Here is a 20398-nt window from a genome sequence, read left to right as displayed (position 1 = left end):
TCTCTAGGTATCAGGAATCACGGTTTCTGGTCCACCTGAGGGCCTTTGTGTGGCTGTGCGTGAGAGGCAGCGCCTTGCATCTCTCTTTTAAGGGCGTGGAGGGGATGAGGAGTCCCTGCGCTTCCGCGGGCCCAGGACTAGGCGTGCGGAGCGCTCAGCCCGTTGGGGCAGCTTCCTCAGCCGTCTCAGTTTCGGCGCCACTTTGCACACTAGAAGCGCCCGGGGCCCCGCGGCGCTGGACAGGATCCCGGGCTGCCCGCGGCCCCCAGGGTCGGGCGGTGGCGGCGAGGCGGAGGACCCTCCCCTGCCCGCCGGACCCATCCCAAGGGAGCTGGGAGCCGGGAGCCTGCTCTGCTGCGAGGGGCTCCGGGGCACCCCCGGGCCGCATCAATGTTGGATGAGCCCGCGCTGCCTCCGCGCGGCCTCGATACCATCTTCGTGGGTCTCACTTTTAGTGTAACTGGAGAGCGCGGGGAACAGCCCGAGCCCAAGGCTGGGGATCTTTTCGCGGCGGCCGGGGCGCCTGCGAGGGGAAGCAACTGGACTGGGGAGCCCGGTACAGGCTCGGGTGGTGTGTCCCGGACGCGGTGGGTGGGTGTCGGCCGGACCCAGCCTGGTAGGGTCAGCTCCAGCCCGGGCCTCTCCTCGGCCCTGGGGCCCCGGTGCCGGGTTACACCTCCTCTGGCCTCGGGGCACCTCGCCCTCTCCGGGGTGTCATCTGTCCGGAGGCAGCGTCGTGTCCTTGGGGCAGTTCAGTCCCATCCCCCAGCCTGGCACTGGGGTCACTTGTTCAGGACGGAGCTGGAAGGGCATCAGCTAGACGGAGAGAGACCCCCTAGGGGGCAGGAAGGGGAGTGGCAGCACCTGCGCCCAGAGCCTCCCACTGCTGGTGAGTGTCCGGCGACTTGAGTGCATGGGGGAAGGAGAGAGGAGGGCAGGACTGAAATCTGGGGTCCAGATTGGCTAAGCTTCTCTCCCCCCTGACCTTTCCTACTTCAGCCCCAGCACCTTATGCCTTGTGGCCCACAAACACCACTGCCCGCACCCCCCACCCCCCAAAGGCGCCAGGGAAGTGGTACTGGTTGGCAGGCCTGGGGCTGAGCCATTACTGGGCTGTGGCTTCTGTGGTACAGCACGGACAGCCAGCTGGTGGGCAGTGAGTTTGTACTGCATTGACAAATTGCAGCCTCCTGTTTCTGTTGAAACACAGCCCCACCTTTTCATTTCGACATTGTCCATGGCTGCTTTCACACTATAGCGTCAGCTTAGCAAAAAATATGTACCCTGCCCTTTAAGAAAAAGTTTGCCTGCTCATCTGGGGTACTCCCCAGTGCGAGGTTCTCCTCCCACACCTGTGCACACTTCCTCCCTCCTCACTGTGCATCTCATCCTAAGCTTAAGGCTCTCCACTCTTGGGAACACTTTCGGGACCTCTCACCTCCCTTCTGGTCATTACTCATCTCTGTGGCAAGAGAAAAAATTATTTGGGGTGACAGAAAACCATAGGTTCTCACCCAGAAAACCATAGGCTCTCCCAGGGCTGATGGCTGAGCCCCTGCAGGACCCTTGTCCGACCCCAAGCTGTAAGTGAGCCCCTTCCTAGACCACGGGACCAAAGTGAGTTAGTGGATGGTGAGCGCAGCTTCCCTGGGACCCCCAGATCTATCATGGTACCTGAGAGGCTGAGCAGGCCAGTTTTGGCCATGGGCTTTGCCACCTCCCCCTGTGGGCCAGCCAGGAGCTGGGGGCAGCACTGAGCTCCCAGGGGAGTGAGGGGGGAGACTGGTGAATAAGCAGATAACTAAAGGGTGCTGTTAGATGTAGCTCTGTAGTTGAGTGCCTGCCTTCCACCTATGAGGTCCAGGGTTCAATCCCCTCCTTAAAAAAATAAAGGATGCCGCTAAGGCCTTGGGTCCCCAGAGCCTGCTTCCAGCTTCTGGGGTGCATTGTGCCCCTTCCCTTCGAGTCCCAGACATAAACCCCTTTCCTTGGCTCTCTGCACCTCTGATTTCAGGAAGGAGTGGAGCAGGAAACCCACGAGTGGCAGTCTTGCTGTGCCGTCACTAGGTGGCACTCTCGAGGCGTCGGCTCCTGCTCCATGGGGCGCTGGGCCTGCCTCATAGGCTGTGGTCACACGCACTGAATCCTTCCTGGCCTGACCAGCTCTGCCCTTCAAGGCACTCCTTGAAGGCAGGAACTTGTTCTCCTTTGTTGCCTCCCAGGCCTGGCACAGCCGGTCACGGTGGAGAGGGCAGAAAGTGTTTGGTGGTGAATGACGTGCAAACAGGAGAGAGTGTTGCCGTCACCATTCACCTCGCCAGTTTGGCTGGTGGAGACTTTTTAGTCTCTAGTTACCCTGGTGGGAAGCCAGGGGAAGGACTGAGGGAGGCTTGGTTCAGAGAGAGGAGCAGCCTCTCCTGGTTCTGGGTCTTCCAGATATGACGAGTGGCCCCGGGGAGAGCCAGGGTGGAGCTGCTGGCTTCTGTCCAGGTAGACCTGGCCCTTTGTTGGGAACAAGCACATGCTCATCAGGGCCCGGAGACGAGGCCAGGAGGGGAAATAGCACCTACTGTGGCCTCGCGCTTCTGACCTGGCCCAGCTCCACTGCCCACTCCAGGAGTTTGACGGCCCAAGGGTCTCAGACATAGGCTTGGAGGGCTGTACCTATGCTGGGGGGACAGCTGCCCTCTACTCCCAAGCAGCTGCTTCTGACAGCTAGGGAAGATGTAAACAAGGGGCCTCCATTCAGCCCTCGGAGGACAGACAGTGGGAGTGAGGCTTCAGGTCTGGCCTCTGCTTAGACACTGGATAATTGAGTAGGGAACCCCCATCCACTGGTTCCTAGGGAGATGGGGGTGATATCCCTATGGATTGTGCCCCAATGAGTCAGCAGAGGCCAAGCTAGCTTGTGCTCTTGGGTGTGAGCCCAGGAAGGGGCCCCTTGGTGACCCCCTCCCTGCTGGGCTGTCACCGGTATGCAGGTGCCATTTCCCTGCCTAGAACAGGCTTCAGAGTGAGAGTGGCATCGCTCACCGGGGTAATTACTAGTTTGGGTTCAATTTCCATTCAAAACAGTAATCCCAGCTTGAGCTGGGTGTCAGATCTGAAGGTTGATTATTAGTAACATTTATCAACAGCCTCTCTCAGCTTCAGGCAATTACAGCTAATCTGCCATTCCTGCTCCCAGTCGTGCAAAACTGCCAGCCTCTTCCCTGCTGCCCGCCCCCTCCCTTTCCCCTCTACCCTTCCTCTCCCCTGAGCAGCCAGCCAGAGGGAGAGCGGGAGAAGGGAGCCACCATGAGTCACCGTCACCTCCAGTATGTAGGGGGCCCACGTGCAGACCGGCAACTGTGCTCCCTGGTGGCAGTCTTTGTGTTGCAGAGTTTTGTGAAGTCTGAATCTGACTTGTCAGAACTGAAAGGAGTCCCACAGTTTCCAGGCATGAACCCATGTCTCCTGGCTCCTTGTGTTGTTGATACACTTTCAACAGTCCCAGGGTCCCTCCCGCCCTTGAGGCAGTCTGTCCCTCCTTTCCAGGGCCAAGTCTAGGGTGATGCAAGTGAGGCATTCACTTCAGGTGCACATTTAAGGGAATGCACAAAAAATCTCAGTAGATCAAGATAAATAATGCAGTATTTTCAGAAAATCAAAGTTGATGCAAGAACATTCATAATGAACAAAATAGCAAATTTTTAATAAAGAGGGGTCCTGGGACTTGCAGGACTCAACCTCACTTGCTTTACCCTAATACCAGCCCTATCAGATCCTGTCGTTATTTAAAATGTTGGTATTTTGTTTATCATCGATTTTTTTCACTAATCGTGAGTTAAATATTATTTAACTTGACTACTGAGTTTTTTGTGCCCCCTCCCTTAAACTTTGTGTCCCGGGAGAGTGCCTCACTCAGCCCACCCTAGTCCTGGCCCTGTTCCGCTCACTTCCCACCCAACACTGCCGCTCCCATCCACTCTTACTGTTCCTGACCCACATAGGGTGACTCAGCTTCTCCTGAGCAGGGGGGCCCAGGGCAGCCGGGAATGTGAGGGTCCCCACCACGGGCAGTCCTTCCTGGGTGTCCACCCTCCACTCCATTCTTCCAGACCCTGTCAGGCTTCAGACACACAGAGGGCTTGCAGGTTGCCATGGTAGCTGCCGAGGCAATTGGAGGCCAGAACATGCTGGTCTTGCTCCACTCCTAAAATCAGGTCCAGCCAGGGCTGGCTAAGTGGAAGCATGCCTGATAATGCCTCTGACGCACCAATCTGAAAGGAAGCTAAAACGTGGCTGGGAACGTACTGAGGTGGAGAAACTGACATTTACCTGAATTCCTCCCAGAGAGAGGACAGCTTTGGCTGAAGGAAGATTGTGATGATCTGTTTGTGACAGGGAGCGTGGGCTCTGGCTATGTAGCCTTCTAAGAAGGGTGGGTGGAATTCACTGAAGGAGGTTAGTTCTGCTGAGCAGGACCTTGTAAGCTGAGATACCTGTCACCAGAGAATGTCCTCTCCCTCCTCTTCCCCTAGGCTGTGCTCTGCTTGGCTAAGATTAAACAAATACTTCAGAAATATCAGAGTTGAAGGGGTGCCAGAGAAGAACCTGCCCAAGAGGCCAAATTGTATCTAGGACTTGAAGCATTGTCGTGTCAAGGTCCAGGCTGGATCTCTGGGCCACTCGGTGTCCACGTGGCTGTCAGGGGAAGCTGAGGGGCTGCAGGCAGCAGCCTCAGGGGCACCTCTGTCCTTCCTGCTCCACCCCATGACCTCCCTTCTGAGGCCTCCACAGCCCAGGGCACCACAAGCCCCAACCTCGGGGGAGGTCCTTCCAGGCCCTGCACTGCCACTTACTGGGCCAGTCACTTCCCCACGGTGAGCCTCAGTTTCCTCGGCTGTGAATGCCCTTCTTAGAGGGCTCTGCTCACTGTTAAACCAGCTCAAGGACGTAAAGTGCTCTGCAACTGCAAAGTGCTATGGCCATGTGCTGTGGCGGCATTAAAAACACCTAAGCGCTGCCACATACCAGACTGAAGAGTCATGTTCTGTAGGGACAGAACTAGAACCAAAGGGAGGCATGTTTGGGTTTGAAGCGAAAAAAAACTTGCCCACTGTGCGCAAGTGGAGGGACCACTCTGGAAGCAGGCAGACAGAAAGTTCCTCCCACCTGTGGTTCAGCTTAGCTTCAGAATGGGTTCCTGCTCCAGGGAGGGAGTGAACCTTGAGGGATGCAGTTAACCCAGTTCTGAGGTTCTGCAATTCTTTTTTTTTTTTTTTCCTGAGGTGGTACTGGGGATTGAACCTGAGCCCTTGTGTGTAAGAAGCAGGCACTTAGCCACTGAGCTACACCCACTCCCCTCTGCAATTCTTTTTTTTTTTTTTAAGATTTATTTTATTTATTAGCCCCCCTTCCCCATCGTTTGCACTCACTGTCTGCTCTCTGTGTCCATTTGCTGTGTGCTCTCTGTGTCTGCTTGTCTTCTCTTTAGGAGGCACTGGGAACTGAACCTGGTACTTCCCATGTGGGAAGGAAGCACTCAATTGCTTGAGCCACCCCTGCTTCCTGCTTTTTTGTCTCTCTCATTGTGTTTCCTTCTTGTGTCTCCTTTTTACATCATCTTGCTGTGCTAGCCCATCGCACCAGCTCGCTGTCTTCCTCATCTTCTGCAGGAGGCACTGGGAACTGAACCTGGTACCTCCCATGTGGTTGGCAGGAGCTCAGTTGCTTGAGCCACATCCGCTTCCCTGCAATTCTTCTTGACACTCCTTCCCCAGTCCTCCTCCACGGTGTCCTGAAGAGAAGCTTCAGGAGCAGTGGGCCCCACAGCCCAGACTCATGCTGAGCATGGCCCTCCTTGGAGGAAGCCGGCTTCACCTACACTTGACCTGGCTCCTTCCTGGTCTGCTCTCCCTAGTTGAATGTATAAACCTGAGAGCTGGGGCAGGGAGGACACGGGAGGGTGCTTCCTGTGGCCACCAGGCCTGAGAAAGTGCAGGCCTGAATAGTGGCTTTGAGATGCCCCTTGACTCTGACTGGAAGGATCCTGGTCAGAGGACATCTGAAAGAGAGTTCAGGAGAAGTGGAGGGAGGAGGTTTCCACCTCAGGGACACACTCACGGTCACTTCCCCTTTGCACACGCATACCCCGGGAGCCTTCCCTGCAGCTGGCTTTGGCGCTTCCAGGCCTGACTCCGAGGAGAGAGCAGCTGCTGGGTGTTGGGAGACCTGGCTCTGGTCTTGGCTTTGCCCCTCCCTCTGAGCCTGACTTTCCCTTCTGTAGCATGAGGGGGTGAGTGAGACGCCCTGCTGACAGGCTGTGATTCTTCTGTTTCCTGGGGCCGTGGGAGTTGGCAGGATGAGCTCACCTCTGTCCCCTCCTCCCATGCCACTTGCAGCCTCCCCACTTTGTCTTCTTGACAGTTTTGGGGGCCTTGGTCCTCAGGATCCAGTCAGGGAGGGCAAGTAATATCCGGTTTTGCCTCCGAGCATCACTTTTCCCTCAGAAATTTGAAATTGAAATTCCTAATTATTGTTACAAGCTCTCATTGAAAACCTGGATATACTTTTCATGAGATCATGGTTGGGGGTAGAAAAGGAAGGGGGAGAAGTGCGTCTGTAGGTAGGGAGGGGAGAGACAGAAGGTGACATGATCGGGAAGTTAGGCTTCCAGCCTGGCCGCAGGGGAAGCCAGAGGGGTCGGCAGGAGCCTCAGGTGGGGTCGAGCCGCTTAGCTGCTGACCTGGAGGAAGCAGGCGCTCCCGGGGCTTGGAGAGCTGGCGTGGCTAGATCTGCATTTAGAAAGCTCCTCTGGTGCCAGCGCGGATGGATTTGCCAGGAGCAGGGTGGGGGCAGCCACCATCCAGGAGGCAGCAGGCAGGGAGGTCCTGGCAGGGAAGTGAGTAGAGTTGAGAGAAGCTCAGCAGAGAACTTCAGAAGTGCCCGATGATGGCCTGGACTGGGGAGGAAGGCGGGCAGGGAAAATAACAAAGCTCTGATGGTGTCCTGCCGGGGCAGGGTGGTGTCATTCAGGGAGACAGAATACGGAGAAGGAGCGAGCAGGGGCGGCCAGAGCCCGGGGAGGGCACGCCTGCGGCTCCCGGGGGTGGTGTGGGCCATCGAGGGGAAGGGCTCCAGGGAGCAGGAGCTAGGGGCTCTAGAGTTGAGGGGAGGGCTGGGCCGCAAGGCAGGCTTGGAATTCTCAAGGTAAGTGCTGCGGGAGGTGACAAGGTCATCCAGGTGCTTTATGTGGCATGAGAGGATGAGGCAGAAGATACAAACGAGCAAATCTGGGGTCTCCCAATAGACTCAAAAAGGCAGAATGTGTGTGTCCACCCGCACAGAGCCTGCCTCTGACCCCAGCGCAGAGCTGACCACAGATAGGGCGGTCCTGGCTTGAGGTTCCTCCAGATGGAGCCTTTATCCTCCGTGCACTTGGCTTTGCTGGGTCGCTATAGTAACTTACAAATGCAGGATACATGGTCTCTGTGTTGCCATGGCAACCGGCAGTGGGTGTCCCTGTGTGGCATGGCTGTTGAGGCCTTGGGGATTTGGTCTAGTCCCAAAGGGGTGGGGAGGGAGGCTGTGACCAGCAGAAGGTTTTCCTGTCCTAATTAATCCGTGATGGTGGTTGTTAATCTGACTAATGCTACGGTGACGGAGGAAGACACCCAAGTGGGCTTGTGTTAGCTTCAGTACTGAGCTGAGTGAGACAAGGTATTTCACCAGACTCCAGGTCTTCAGAGCAGCCTGATGCATGACCGCCCCCCAAACACACTCCGTTCTCTGCCATCATGGGGACGAGGACAACTTTGCCTTCTTTCTGGGTTTGCGTGCTTTTGCCAAGACCGGGATTTTGTTCCCAGGAGGCACTCCCAGGCCCATGGGAGCTCAGCATTCAAAGCAGCACAGGAAACCTGGGCCCCTGAAACGGGGCCACCGAAGAGATAGGTAAGCACTCAACACCCCTGCCTTCCGCCCATGGACCCCACCCTGGCCTTAATTCCACCCACCTGCATCATCGACCTCATCTCTTTGCAGTTCCAAGGCTGTCCCTTCCCCCTGTGCTGGCCCCTATCACCGCATGGGGTCCCACAGCCCATCCCTCCTAGACCACTTGGGCTCTAGGCAGGTGAGCAGGGAGGTGTCACTGCTGCACACGCCCAGGACCTCGGGGGATCCCTCCTCTGCGCTCGCCTTGCCCCAAGTCCTCTGGCAGTGCTGCTTCCTTGCCGCCTGCCTCTTCTGGCGCGCTCCTTCTGGTGGCCTACGGCCTGCACCCTCACGCCTCATCCCTCGGCTCTGGCCCTTGCCGTCCTCGTTCTGGACTGCCTGCCTACTGTCCTGAGCCCCACAGGGTGAGCACCTTCTGGAAATCCTTCCACCCTGACCTGTCATTTCACTCGCCCTGAGCTAGCTGCGACCAGGGTCCTGAAGGAGGCCTTGAGTGACCAGGTCTGGCCAAGCAGGGAGCAGGCGTGGTGAGGAGAGGAGGCGGGAAGGGTGTGGAGAGTCACTCCTTATTTTCCTCCTCAGGAGAACAACCAGGAGGAGGAACTACTTGAAGGAAGTAAGGGAGATCGCTAGGTGAGCTGGCAAGGGAGGAGGGGGGTTGGCTCTGGGACAGGGTTGTGGGGAGAAAGCCATCCATAGGCTGCTGTGCACAGACGTGGTGGGGAGGATGTGGGTGGCTCAGTGGTCTTGGCCTCATATGTGCTGGTGTGTATGTGTGTGTGTGTGTAATGGGGTGTAGCGGAGTATGTGATCACTAAGCAAAGTCTGTACTGACTGAGGCTCTTGTGGCCTTGGTTTGTTCTTCTTGGCTCCTCCCATAGCCCTTCTGCCCTCCCTCCAGCCAAGTGATACTGATGAGAGGGCCCAGGTTTCTGGGCTCCCTCCCCCAGCCTATCCTGGGGCTGTCTTAGCCAGGCCTTCCCAGAGGGGAGGTGTCCTCTATATGTGGTCAAGCTACATGTGTCTAGTTGGAAGCCAGAGCCTCCAACCCCCAGGCTTTCCCATTGTCCAGATACCCAGGTATGGCATCCCCAGGCTATTTTCTATGGCCAGGAGATGGATCCCACCCAGGGTGGTCCTTAAGTAGCTCTAGACCAGGACTTCATTTGTTCTTTTCTGATGTTGGAGTCTCTAGGATCTATTTCTTAGACCAGGGGATGGGCAGAAACAGCTGCCCTGGGAAGGAGGAGGAAGCTAGGCCCTGTGTACAGAGGGTGGTATCCCCTCTCCAACTGGAGACCAGCTGCTGAGGATCCCCAGCACCTGAAGGATCTGCCTGTCCTCCCAAGGACCAAGCCAAAGACATGAGGGACGAGGACATCTGAGACAAACTCTGGGTTGTCTCCACATGGATGATGGTCCTGGGTTTCTGATGGGGTTTGTGATGATGTAGCCCTAGAAGAGGAGCTTTTTGGAGAATCATGGGTCTCAGGTTTATGGCCCATAGCAAATGCCTTCTGTAGCTCTCCTTTTCTATACACATCTTTAACCAGGTTGACATTTTAACCTACAGAAAATCTCAGGAAGAAAAAGATGGGTGTGGGCTTAACACTGAACCTACTTCAGAGACTCTTGGGAAGGAGGAGGAGGAGAAGGAGGAGAGAGGCAAGTAATAAACCCCGGAGGGATGACTCTGCTATAATGACTTTAATGAGACTTGAAGACTTTCAGCTCATTTGTCTTCTGCAGCTGGTGAATTTTGAGTGATGTGAGCTAGTGAGAGTCTCCTTCCTGCACCCATCACCTGTAACATGCCATGGCCACAGGAGTCTTTGAAATCTCATATCCAGCCCCTTGTTTAGCAGGTAAAAACCAAGGCCTCAGGGCAAGGGCACACCACAAGTTCACGGTAGAAGCAAAGCTAGATACAGGCCCCTGCTCAGGGCTCTTTCTCTGCCCGGCTGCCTAGACTGCAGGCTTGTGAGCCACCTTCACTGTGTGGGAGTCAAAGGGCTACTGGGGGTGGGGTGGGGGGTAGTGGTCCTTTGGTTATGACCTTGCCTCATGTGCATGGAGACTCTGGGCACAGGTGGCGGGCTGGGAGGGTCTCCTGGACGTACTGCCTTCTAGGCTGTCTTCTTCCTGGGATTTGATGCCTCTCTGTTCCACTCACCGACACGACTCTGGCTCTCTCATAAAAGTCTCTATCAGCATCCCCTAATGTCAGGCAAAACTATATAACTCAAGATGGTGCCAAAAAGGTTGACATTTCACACATGGTGGTCATCCCTGGATGGATATACAAGACTGTGAGTAGATGGACAAGGGAGATGAGGAGCCAGGCAGCCTCAAATTTGGGAGAGGGGGGGTGGTTGTAGGGACATTAATTAATTGTTACAATTAATAGCAAAATTAGATGGTCCAGTCACTTAGGGACATGGCCAAAGAAAGAGAACCTTGGCTCTTGGCTCACAGTGTTTTCATCCCAGGTTCTACCATCATGCTACGAACTTCCAAGGCCATAAGGATAGTTCCTCCATACCCCAGCCTCTGAGTTTCTTTTTGTTGTCAACTCATTGAATGTCACCTCCACTTAGAGCCACCCATTTCCAGGGATTTTGTCATCACTTGAACCTGTTTTAACTCTGAAATCTTAATCTCTGTGCTCCCATGTATTGTCTCCCTCACCTCCACCTTCAGTCTCCTGACTCCTTGCTCAGAGTCAACTCATTCCTTTCCGATCTGGAGTCTATATCCTGGCACCTTAACTGTTCACCATTCACGGTGTGGCTCCTCAGTCCCCCAACACAACCCTGGAGCATGGTAACTGTCTGCCGTCTCTAGTCTTGGCTGATGGGAAAAAGTAAAATCCCTTCATTAATTGACACTAGGCCAAATCATGGTCCATGGCCTCGGCTGAGCCTCTGTCAGTGCCTGGCAGCCTTGCAGCACAGGCCTACTTACTCCAGTCCTCCACACAGCTATCACAGAGCCCTCTAACTTTCTATACCCCAGCCTCCCCACTCATTCCCATCCAGACTCCTTCACAGAGAAAAGAAAATTCATCAGGAGGAAATTCCTTCAGCCTCTGCTCTGGGCCCCAAACTTAACCTTCATCCATGCCTATCTACGAATGTCATCATATTGAGAGATGGAGTCCCTCTGCCAATTAACCTTCCCACCTGAGTTAACCCTCCCCACCTCTCCTGCCCCCAAGTACCTCGTTCTGTTGTTCTTCCCCTCCCTCTCCTGCATCATCATTATCTCCATCTATTCTGGCTTCTTCTGCTCTAACCCAGTGAAAAACAAAACACTTTGACTTTACAATGTTCTCTCTCTTCAACTCTTTTCAGCCAAGTTTATTGAAATCAACGTCAGCATTTGTTATCTACTTCCTCACCTCCTGCTGAGTCCTCAATCCACCGCAACCTGGCTTCTGCCCCCCGCTTTTCCTCTGGTGCTTCTCATTCCAGCTTCTCCAGTGACTCTTACCATAAACCAGTGGAAGGCTTTCAGTTCCTTTCTCATTTCTCAGCAACATACGTGAGTACATTCTTCCTTTTGAAACACTCTTCCCTTGCATTCCATGACCCACACTCTCCTAGTTTTCCACCTACCATTCTGTTCCTTCATTCTCAGTCTTTGGAGGAGTATTCTTCCATTAACCCTGGAAAAGCTGATGTGGCCCAAGATTCTGTTCTCTCCTTTTCCGCCTACCCCCCTGTTCTGGGGGATATTTCTGTGCTTGCAGCTTGTATCTCTAAGCTGATGACTAGAGCTGCTCCTTAGATTTTTTTTTTCACTCCTTAGATTTTTATCCAAGTTTTATTTTTCCTTTCAGTCCTAGCAATTTTTGGTTCATGTGTTTTGAAGCCTTGTACTTAGATGCATAAACATTTAGGATTGTTATTTCCTCTTAATGAAATAACCCAATCATCAGTGTGAAGCCCAGGATGAGGGTCCTGGTTCAGTCCTTCATGCTGTTGCCCGACAGATTGGCATAGACATTGTCCCTCTAGGAGCATGAGGGTTACTCTGCTCCCTCCGGAACCAGGAACAGGGACCCACACTAAGATCCAAGCCTGGCTCCTTTCCCAAATCAGTGAGGGGGGCGGTTGGGAAGGATCAGTCAGGGTGTCACCAGGTCCTACTGTTTTGTTTTGTTTTAAAATATTTATTTATTGCTCCCCTTGTTTTTGTGCTCACTGTCTACTTCTCTGTGTTCATTTGCTGCGTGTTCTTCTGTGTCTGCTTGTCTTCTCTTTAGGCGGCACTGAGGACCAATTCTGGGAACCTCTGGAGTGGGAGAGAGGCACTCAATCTCTTGTGCCACCTCAGCTCCCTGCTCTGCTATGTCTCTTATTGTCTCTCCTTTGTGTCTCTTTTTGTTGCGTTATCTCACTGTGCCAGCTCTCTGCTCGCCCCAGCTTGCCTTTACTGGGAGCCCCTGGGAATAGAACCCTGGACGTCCTATATGGTAGATAGGAGCCAAGTTGCATGAGCCACATCCAATCCCAAGGTCCTACTGTTTTTAAGTTGCCTTTTACTTGATCATGCTCTTGCTGTTACTGCAACAACCTTTAACTGTTTTCTGGAACTTTGAGAAAGATGGTTCTACCAGCTCTTGTTTTTTGCTTAAAGCTTCCATGTAGGGACAGAGCCCAGGAACAGCTCACTCTATCATCTTGATGACCTACAATTTCATATCTTTATTGCCAAATAATGTTCCATTATATGGATATGCCATATTTTGTTTATTCATTCATCAGTTGATGGACATTTCAGTTGGTTCTACCTTTTAGCTATTATAAATAATTCTGCTATGATCACTCCTGTACAAGTATTTGTGTGAACATATGTTTTCATTTTTTCTTGTGTATATGTCTAAGAGTAAAATTGCTGGGTTGTATGGTAACTCCATGTTTAACCTTTTGAGGAGCTGCCAGACCTTTTCTAAAATGGCTATACCAGTTTATATTCCCACCAGCAGTGTATGAAGATTTCAATTTTTCCACATTCTTGTCAATGCATGTTATTACTTCATTTTCATTCTTGCCATCTAGTGGGTGTGAAGTTGTATTTTATTGTGGTTTTGATTTGTTCCCCTGGTAATTAATGATGTTTAATATCTTTACATGTGCTTACTTTCCATTTGTATATCTTATTTAGGGAAAATGTCTAATCAAATCTTTTGCCCATTTAAAAAATGTTTTTAACTTTTTATTTTGAAACACTTTCAAACTTATAGCCCAGTTAAAAAAATAATACAAACCCCGTACAAGAAATCCCAATGTATTCTTACCCCCCCCAAATACCCAGATCCACCAATTTTTAACATTTTTCCATATTTACCATATTATTAGATTGTCCATCAATCTGTCAATCCATTTTACTGTCCATCTATCTATTTGTCCATCTATCAATCCATTTTCTGAACTCGTGAGTACAGGTTGTATACATCATGTTTGAACATCTAAGGAGCACTTAGGAGTACATTTCCTAATGACAAGGGTATTCACTTATGTATTCACCTTAAGTGCATTGATCAAGTTCAAGAAATTTAACATTGATATAAAGCTTGCAATCTATATTCCAATTTTCCATTTGTTCCAATAAGTACTTTTGAGTCTTTTCTCTTCCCTTGTTAGGTCCTTTAGAAGATCATGCACTGCCTTTATTTGTCATTGTCTCTTTAGTTGCTCTTCCTTTTTTATTGTGGGAACATATATACAACATCTCATCTCAACCACTCCCAAGCATAACATTCATTGGGATTAATTACATTCATTACGTTGCGGTACCCTCAGAGCCTTCCATTACTGAAACACTCCCATATCCCCAAACGGAAGCCCTGCACCCATTTTTGCATTAACTCCCCATTCCCTTGTTCTCCCTACTTGTCCCTGGAAATGTGTACTCTAATTTCTGTCTCTCTGAGTTTGCATATTCTCTGATATTTTCTTTGTAGTTGCCACAGGGCTTAAATATAACATCCCAAATATGTAACAATCTCATTTGCCTTTATACCAACTTCACTTCTATAGTATACACAAACTATGTTCCTATACCCCTCCATTCCCCACCTTTATGTAGATCTTGTCACAAGTTACATGTTTATACATTGTGAATCAGAAATCACTGATTTATCATTACATTTTATGCATCTTCCTTTTAGATCCTGTAGTTTAAGTTTTATAATTTTAGCTCTTGCATTTAGGTATTTGATCCATTTTGTATTAATTATTGTATATGTTGTGAGGTAGGGGTTCAACTTCATTCTTTTGTATCTGGAAATCAGTTGTCCCAGCACCACTTGTTGAAGAAATTCTTCTTTCTCCACTGAATGGTCTTGGCATTCTTGCCGAAAATTAATTGACTGTAAATATGAGGGTTTATTTTTGGAGTCTTAAAATTCTATTTGATTGATCAATATATGTATCCTTATACTATTATTGCACTGTCTTGATAGCTTTGTGGTAAATTTTAAAACTTGAAACTATGAGTCCTTTATTTTCCTTTTAAAGATTTTTTTTTGGTCATTCTGCATCTTTTACATTTCCATATGAATTTTAGGATAGCTTTCTGCAAATAAGAGGAAATCAGGATCAATTTCTGCAAAGAAGGCACCTGGGATTCTGATGAGGATTGTTTTGAACCTGTAGATGAATTTAGGAAGTATTACCATATTAACAATATTTAATCTTCTGATCCCTGGAACTGGACATTCTTTTTTTATTTAGGTGTTCTTTAATTTCTTTCAAACAAGTTTGTAGCTTTCAATATGCAAGTATTTCACTTCTTTTGTTAAATTTATTCTTAACTATTTTATTCTTTTTGATGCTATTATAAATTAAATTGCTTTTCTTAAGTTCATTCTCAGATTGTTCACTGAAAATGTGTAGGGATGTAATTGAGTATTGTATATTGATCTTGTGTCCTAAAACCTTGCTGAGCTTGTTTATTAGTTCTAATAGTTTTTCAGTAGATACGTTACGAGTTCCTAGATATAACTTAATGCCTTCTTCCTTTCCTGTGTAAATGCCTTTATTTAGTTTTCTTGTAGTCTTGGTTAGTATCTTCACTATAACATTGAATATATTTGGTGAGAGCAACCATCTTGTCTTGTTCCTGATTTTAGGGGAAAGCTTTTAGTCTTTCACATTTAAGTATAATCTTAGTTGTCAATTTTTCTTAGATAAACTTTATCATATTGAGGGTATTATCTTCTATTCTTAGTTAGTTTAGTGTTTTTTATCATGAAGAGGTGTTCAATTTTGTCAATTGCTTTCTCTGCATCTATTGAGATGACTATGAGATTTTTGTCCTTTATTCTATTGATACGGTGTTTTATATTAACTGATTTTCAGATGATAAAACAACTTTGCATTCCTGAGACAAGTCTTACTTGGCCAAGATGTATAATCCTTTTTATATGTTGCTGGGTTCAGTTGGCTGTATTTTTTTTTTAATGAGGAAAAGAAGTATTTTACATGTATCTACATATTTACCATTTCCAGGGCTTGTGTGTGTGTGTATCTCCACATTGTCATATGCTTTCATCTTCCTTCTGCGTGAATGACTACTTTAACATTTCTTATAGTGCTGATCTGTGGATAATGAATTCTCTTGGCTTTGTTCTTCTTAAACAGCCTTTATTTTGCCTTAATTCTTGAAGAATATTTTGGCTGGATATAGAATTGTAATTGGCAGGTTTTTTCTTTTCACAACTTTAGATGTATTGCTCCACTGCCTTCTTGGTTTGCATTGTTTCTGATGAGAAATTTGCTGTCATTCTTTTCTTTGTTTCTCTGTTTGCAATGTTCCCTAACCCCACCCTCTATCCTTTGATTTCTTTTAAGGCTGGTTTTCAACAATTTAATTAGGAGGTGTAAATTTATAAAAGCTCTTTTTATATCCTTGTCTATTTTATATTCTATCATCTGTGACATTTCTAGTATGTTCCTAGTGATTGATGTTTCTCCTGGTTGTGGGTCCTCATCTCCTGCTTTTTTGCATGCCTGCTGTTTCAGTTTTTCAGGGCTGCAACGACAAATACATAACCCAGTTGACTTGAACAATAGAAATTTATTGTCTCGCTGTTTAGGAGGCTAGAAGACCAATATCAAGGTATTGGCAGACCATGTTTTCGTCTACATCTATCGCATTCTGGTGGTGGCTTAATCTCTGCCTCTGTCTCTCTTTCTGTTTCCTCCTCTGGATTCCACTGCTGTGTCCAACTTCCTTTGCCTATTAGGATTTCTACCATATTGGATTAAGGCCCACCCCCATTCACTTTGGCCACACATTAACTAATAACCTCCTCAAAGGTCTTATTTACAAATGGGTTACATCCACCTCTTGACTCACTTTAACTAATAATATCTTCAAAGGTCCTATTTACAAATGGGCTAATACCCACCAGGCTGTCTTTATGGGGGACTTGCTTCAGTCCCCAATGCCTGGTAATTTTTTATCAGATGATGGGCCTTGTGAATTTTACATTGTTGGGTACTGGATTTGGGTTTATTCCTCTAAATAGTGTTGGACTTTGTTCTGACACCTACTTAAGTCACTTGGTATTCTTTGGGGCCTTCTGAAGTTTACTTCTGAGTTTTATTAGGGAGGGTCCAGAGCAACCTTTAGCCTAAGGCTAATCTGGCCTCACTACTAAGGCACTACATTTCTGAGAACTCTACCCAATACCCTGTACATTAGGAGGTCTTTCTACTCTGACTGATAGGAACACAAAATATTCCCAACTTTGTGAAAGTTTCTGGGATTGTTCTGCCTACTGCTTTCCAGTGGTATGTTCCCCAATCTCAGGTAATTTCCTCACATGAATGTGTAGATCAATACTTAGTCAAAGATTTTGAAGGAACCTTTCTACAGTATCTCTGAAGCACACTTGTGCATTTGCTCTCACTCCTTTACCCCTTTTTCTCTTTCTCCCTCCATTTTCGCCTCTTTTCCTCCCTCCTTTCTCATAATTTGCCCTTCAAATTTTAGCTGTCTTGGCCTTCCTGAACTCTGAACTCTATCTCCTCAGCTCAGTGAGACTACCAGCTTCTGTTTGATTTTTCTTCTCCATAAGCTATGGTCTGGAAAATATCTCCAACCAGTACTCAGGCACTCATGGGACTTACATCATTTGCTATCTTCTCTCAGGGATATTGCTGCTTTTTCTCCCATGTCTGAAACTGTTGTTTCTTACATTTCATCTGGTTTTTTTTTTTTTTTTTTTTTTTAATTTTAAGGCAGGAAGTAAATGTGGCTGACTCCACTGTAGCTGAAACCAGAAGTTTCTTCTTCGTTTTAGGCTCACAGACTTAGCTGATGACCCTACATCCTTAAATGGTATCACAGAGATTCCTTAGATGATCTGAATCATCACCTTCCCCAATTTGTCCCTCCTCTTTCATTCCTTATATCAGACACCAAGCCCCTCTAAATCTTAGGGACCACCATGACCTCTTCTTCATTCTTCCCTCATATCTGATTTAAATCTTATCAGTTTCGTACTCTTGGTAAATCTCAAGTCCGTGCATCTTCCTTTCTGGCCACCAGATCAGTTTGTGCCCTCAGTATCTTTGGTCTGTTACTATGACAACCTGAAAATTACCTTCTTGCCTCCAGCCCTGCCTTATTCCAATCCATTAGCCACACCAAAGCCAAAGTTATTTCTCCACATTGCAAATCTAATCTCTCTCTCTCTCTCTCACACACACACACACCCCACCACCCCCATTTAATATATTTCAGTAGCTTCTCTAAAGCTTTAGCATAAAGCCTTGCATTCTTAGTGGAGACAAAAGGCTCTTTATTGCCTGGTCCCTGGCTCCCATCTCACCTGTTCTCTTCCATTTATGGCCTTCACCTGTGGCTCCCTCTGTTTGCCTGGTAAACTTCTTGTCATCCTTCAGGAGTTGGTGTCACCACCTCCAGGAAGCCTACTGAGATGCAGCCTCACAGAAGCATGGACTATATTGGGCTTTCCAAACTCTAGCTTTCCTAGGAAGCTCCCGACTTGGGCATAGTCTTCATTCCTCAGCTCTACCCAAGGGGACCTTTCAGCACCACAGGCAGGTTTTCCCAGCCTTGAGCAGTAGGGAGAGCTGAAGCTTGGACAGCCTAGATCCTGGGGTCTGTAGTCCAAGGATTTTAGAACTTGAGGAGGTCATCTTAGAGCCCATCCTGTACCAACTCTGGGAGTGAATTTTTAAATAGTTTCTCAGATGATTCTGCTGTTTGGATGGATTCGGAAACCACTGGCCTAGACCCAGGAAAGAGGCTATAGATACTCCTCAGAAAAAAAGGAGCTGCCCAGGTCAGCTTCACAACATCTTTTAGAACCATGGTGGCCATCATGTAGTGTGAATATATATTGCAAAATAACATTAAATATCCCCCCATCCCCCGCGCGCAGCTTTTTGCTTGCTGTCTGCTCTCTGTGTCCATTTGCTGTGCATTCTTCTGTGTTTTTTGCTTGTCTCCCTTTTTGATGTGTCACCTTGCTGAGTCTGCTCTCTTGCAGGCTTGGCGGCACTCCGCGGCACTTGCAGGTGAGCCTGCCTTCACAAGGAGGCCCTGGGGACGCAAACCCAGGGCCTCCCGTATGGTAGACGGGAGCCCAACTGACTGAGTCACAGCCGCTTCCCAACATTAAACATTTTTAAAGAACGTATGTTCAATACGGTATATTTGAAATACATAAAACAATATAAAGGAATAAAAATAATTTAGGGGGAAGCAGACTTGGCCCAGGGGCTAGAGCGTCTGTCTACCACATGGGAGGTCTGCGGTTCAAACACCAGGCCTCCTTGACCCGTGTGGAGCTGGCCCATGCGCAGTGCTGATGCGCACAAGGAGTGCCGTGCCACGCGGGGGTGTCCCCCTTGTAGGGGAGCCCCACGCGCAAGGAGTGCGCCCCGTAAGGAGAGCCGCCAAGCGCGAAAGAAAGTGCAGCCTGCCCGAGAATGGTGCCGCCCACACAGAGAGCTGACACAACAAGATGATGCAACAAAAAGAAACACAGATTCCTGTGCCACTGACAACAGCAGAGGCAGACAAAAAAGAATACGAAGCAAATAGACGCAGAGAACAGACGACCAGGGCGGGGGAAGGGGAGAGAAATAAATAAATAAATAAATAAATCTTTTTAAAAAATAATAATTTATAATCCCCAAACCCAGAGTTTACTTTTGTTGACATTTTGATTTATTTCCATTTTTAACTTTTTATTGAAGTATAATATACATAAAAGTGCACAAAATTATTGATGTGCAGCTTATAAGAAATTTTCATAATTGGACACGGTCATGTTAATACCCCCATTCCAAGGAACAGAACATTTCCTAGAGGCCCCCACCCACCTCTCCTAAACCAATTATCCTTACTTCTAACATCAATAGATTAATTTTGCCTGTGTTTGATATTTATATAAATAGGGTCATTCATTACCTACCCTGTGAATCTGGCTTCTTTTGTTCAATCTTATGTTTGTGAGGTCTACCCATGTTATATGGATACTCATAGCTCATTTATTCTTGTAGCTGTGCACTATATTCCACTGGATGGCCATACCACATTTGTTCTACTGTTGATGGGTACTTAGGAGGCTTACAGTATTCGACAATTACGAATAGTGCTGCCAGAGGATTCTCATAGGTGTCTTGTGGTGCACCTGTCTCTGCAGTTCTGAGGGGTATGTACCTGTGAGTGGAATGAATCAGTCATATGCTCAGCTTTAGTAGATGCTGACAGACAATTTTCCAAAGTGGTTCTATCAGTACCTTTTCACCAGCAGTGTGTGGGAGTTCTGCTTGTGCCACATCTTCACCAGCACTTGATATTTTCCATCTTTTTCATTTCAGTGGTGACATTGTGATTTTACCTTGCACTTTCCTGGTGAATAATGAAGTTGGGCATCTTTTCATGATGCAGTTCTTTTCAGTCTTTTACTTATGTACCCAGCCCGTAGCCTTCATTCATTTAAAAACAAATAAGTAAAGCCAAAAAGCTGTTACTGTAGTGACAAAACATCCTGGGTAGAGCACTATATTATTTTTCCAAAAATTGAAGGTCCCCCACCCTAAAAAATAAGTCCTGTTTAACTATATAAGACCTTAGAGAAAAACATGTGCTAGTCTACTCTTTTGTCTCAACTCTTTTGCCCTATGTTTTCCCCAACTACTTCATTTTTAATTATTTCACCACTACCATTTGTCTTTGTTAGGATGCATTTTTGTGAGACATTGCACAGACATTCTTCAAAGAAAAGCCATTATGACAAAGTAAAAGCTTAAATTCAGGCAAGGAAGAAAGACTTCGGTGACTGTGCTCGATAGTCACTGTTTTACATTCTCCTGGGAATGGTAAGGAGCTTAAGGAGTGAAGCTGTGAGCACTGCAGAGTAGATCCTGAAAATAGGTTGTTTTGTTTTGTGTTGTGTCATTGTTCT

The 20398-nt window shown here is 48.2% G+C and overlaps 1 protein-coding gene across 1 annotated transcript in view; it reads left to right on the top strand.

The window, feature by feature from the left end:
- The first annotated feature begins 7781 nt into the window (after positions 1-7781).
- The window catches only part of TUB (TUB bipartite transcription factor), a 62154-nt gene continuing 49537 nt past the window's right edge, over positions 7782-20398 (top strand). The window contains 3 exon segments of the mRNA XM_058305790.1: positions 7782-7823; positions 7826-7938; positions 8524-8574. Of these exon segments, the coding sequence (XP_058161773.1) occupies positions 7782-7823; positions 7826-7938; positions 8524-8574 (206 nt within the window).

This window comes from Dasypus novemcinctus, chromosome 10 (assembly GCF_030445035.2).
Source record: "Dasypus novemcinctus isolate mDasNov1 chromosome 10, mDasNov1.1.hap2, whole genome shotgun sequence".
NCBI classification, from domain to species: Eukaryota; Metazoa; Chordata; class Mammalia; order Cingulata; family Dasypodidae; genus Dasypus; species Dasypus novemcinctus.
The sequence above is the reverse complement of the archived record's forward strand: the minus strand, read 5'-3'. Positions and strand labels throughout refer to the sequence as shown.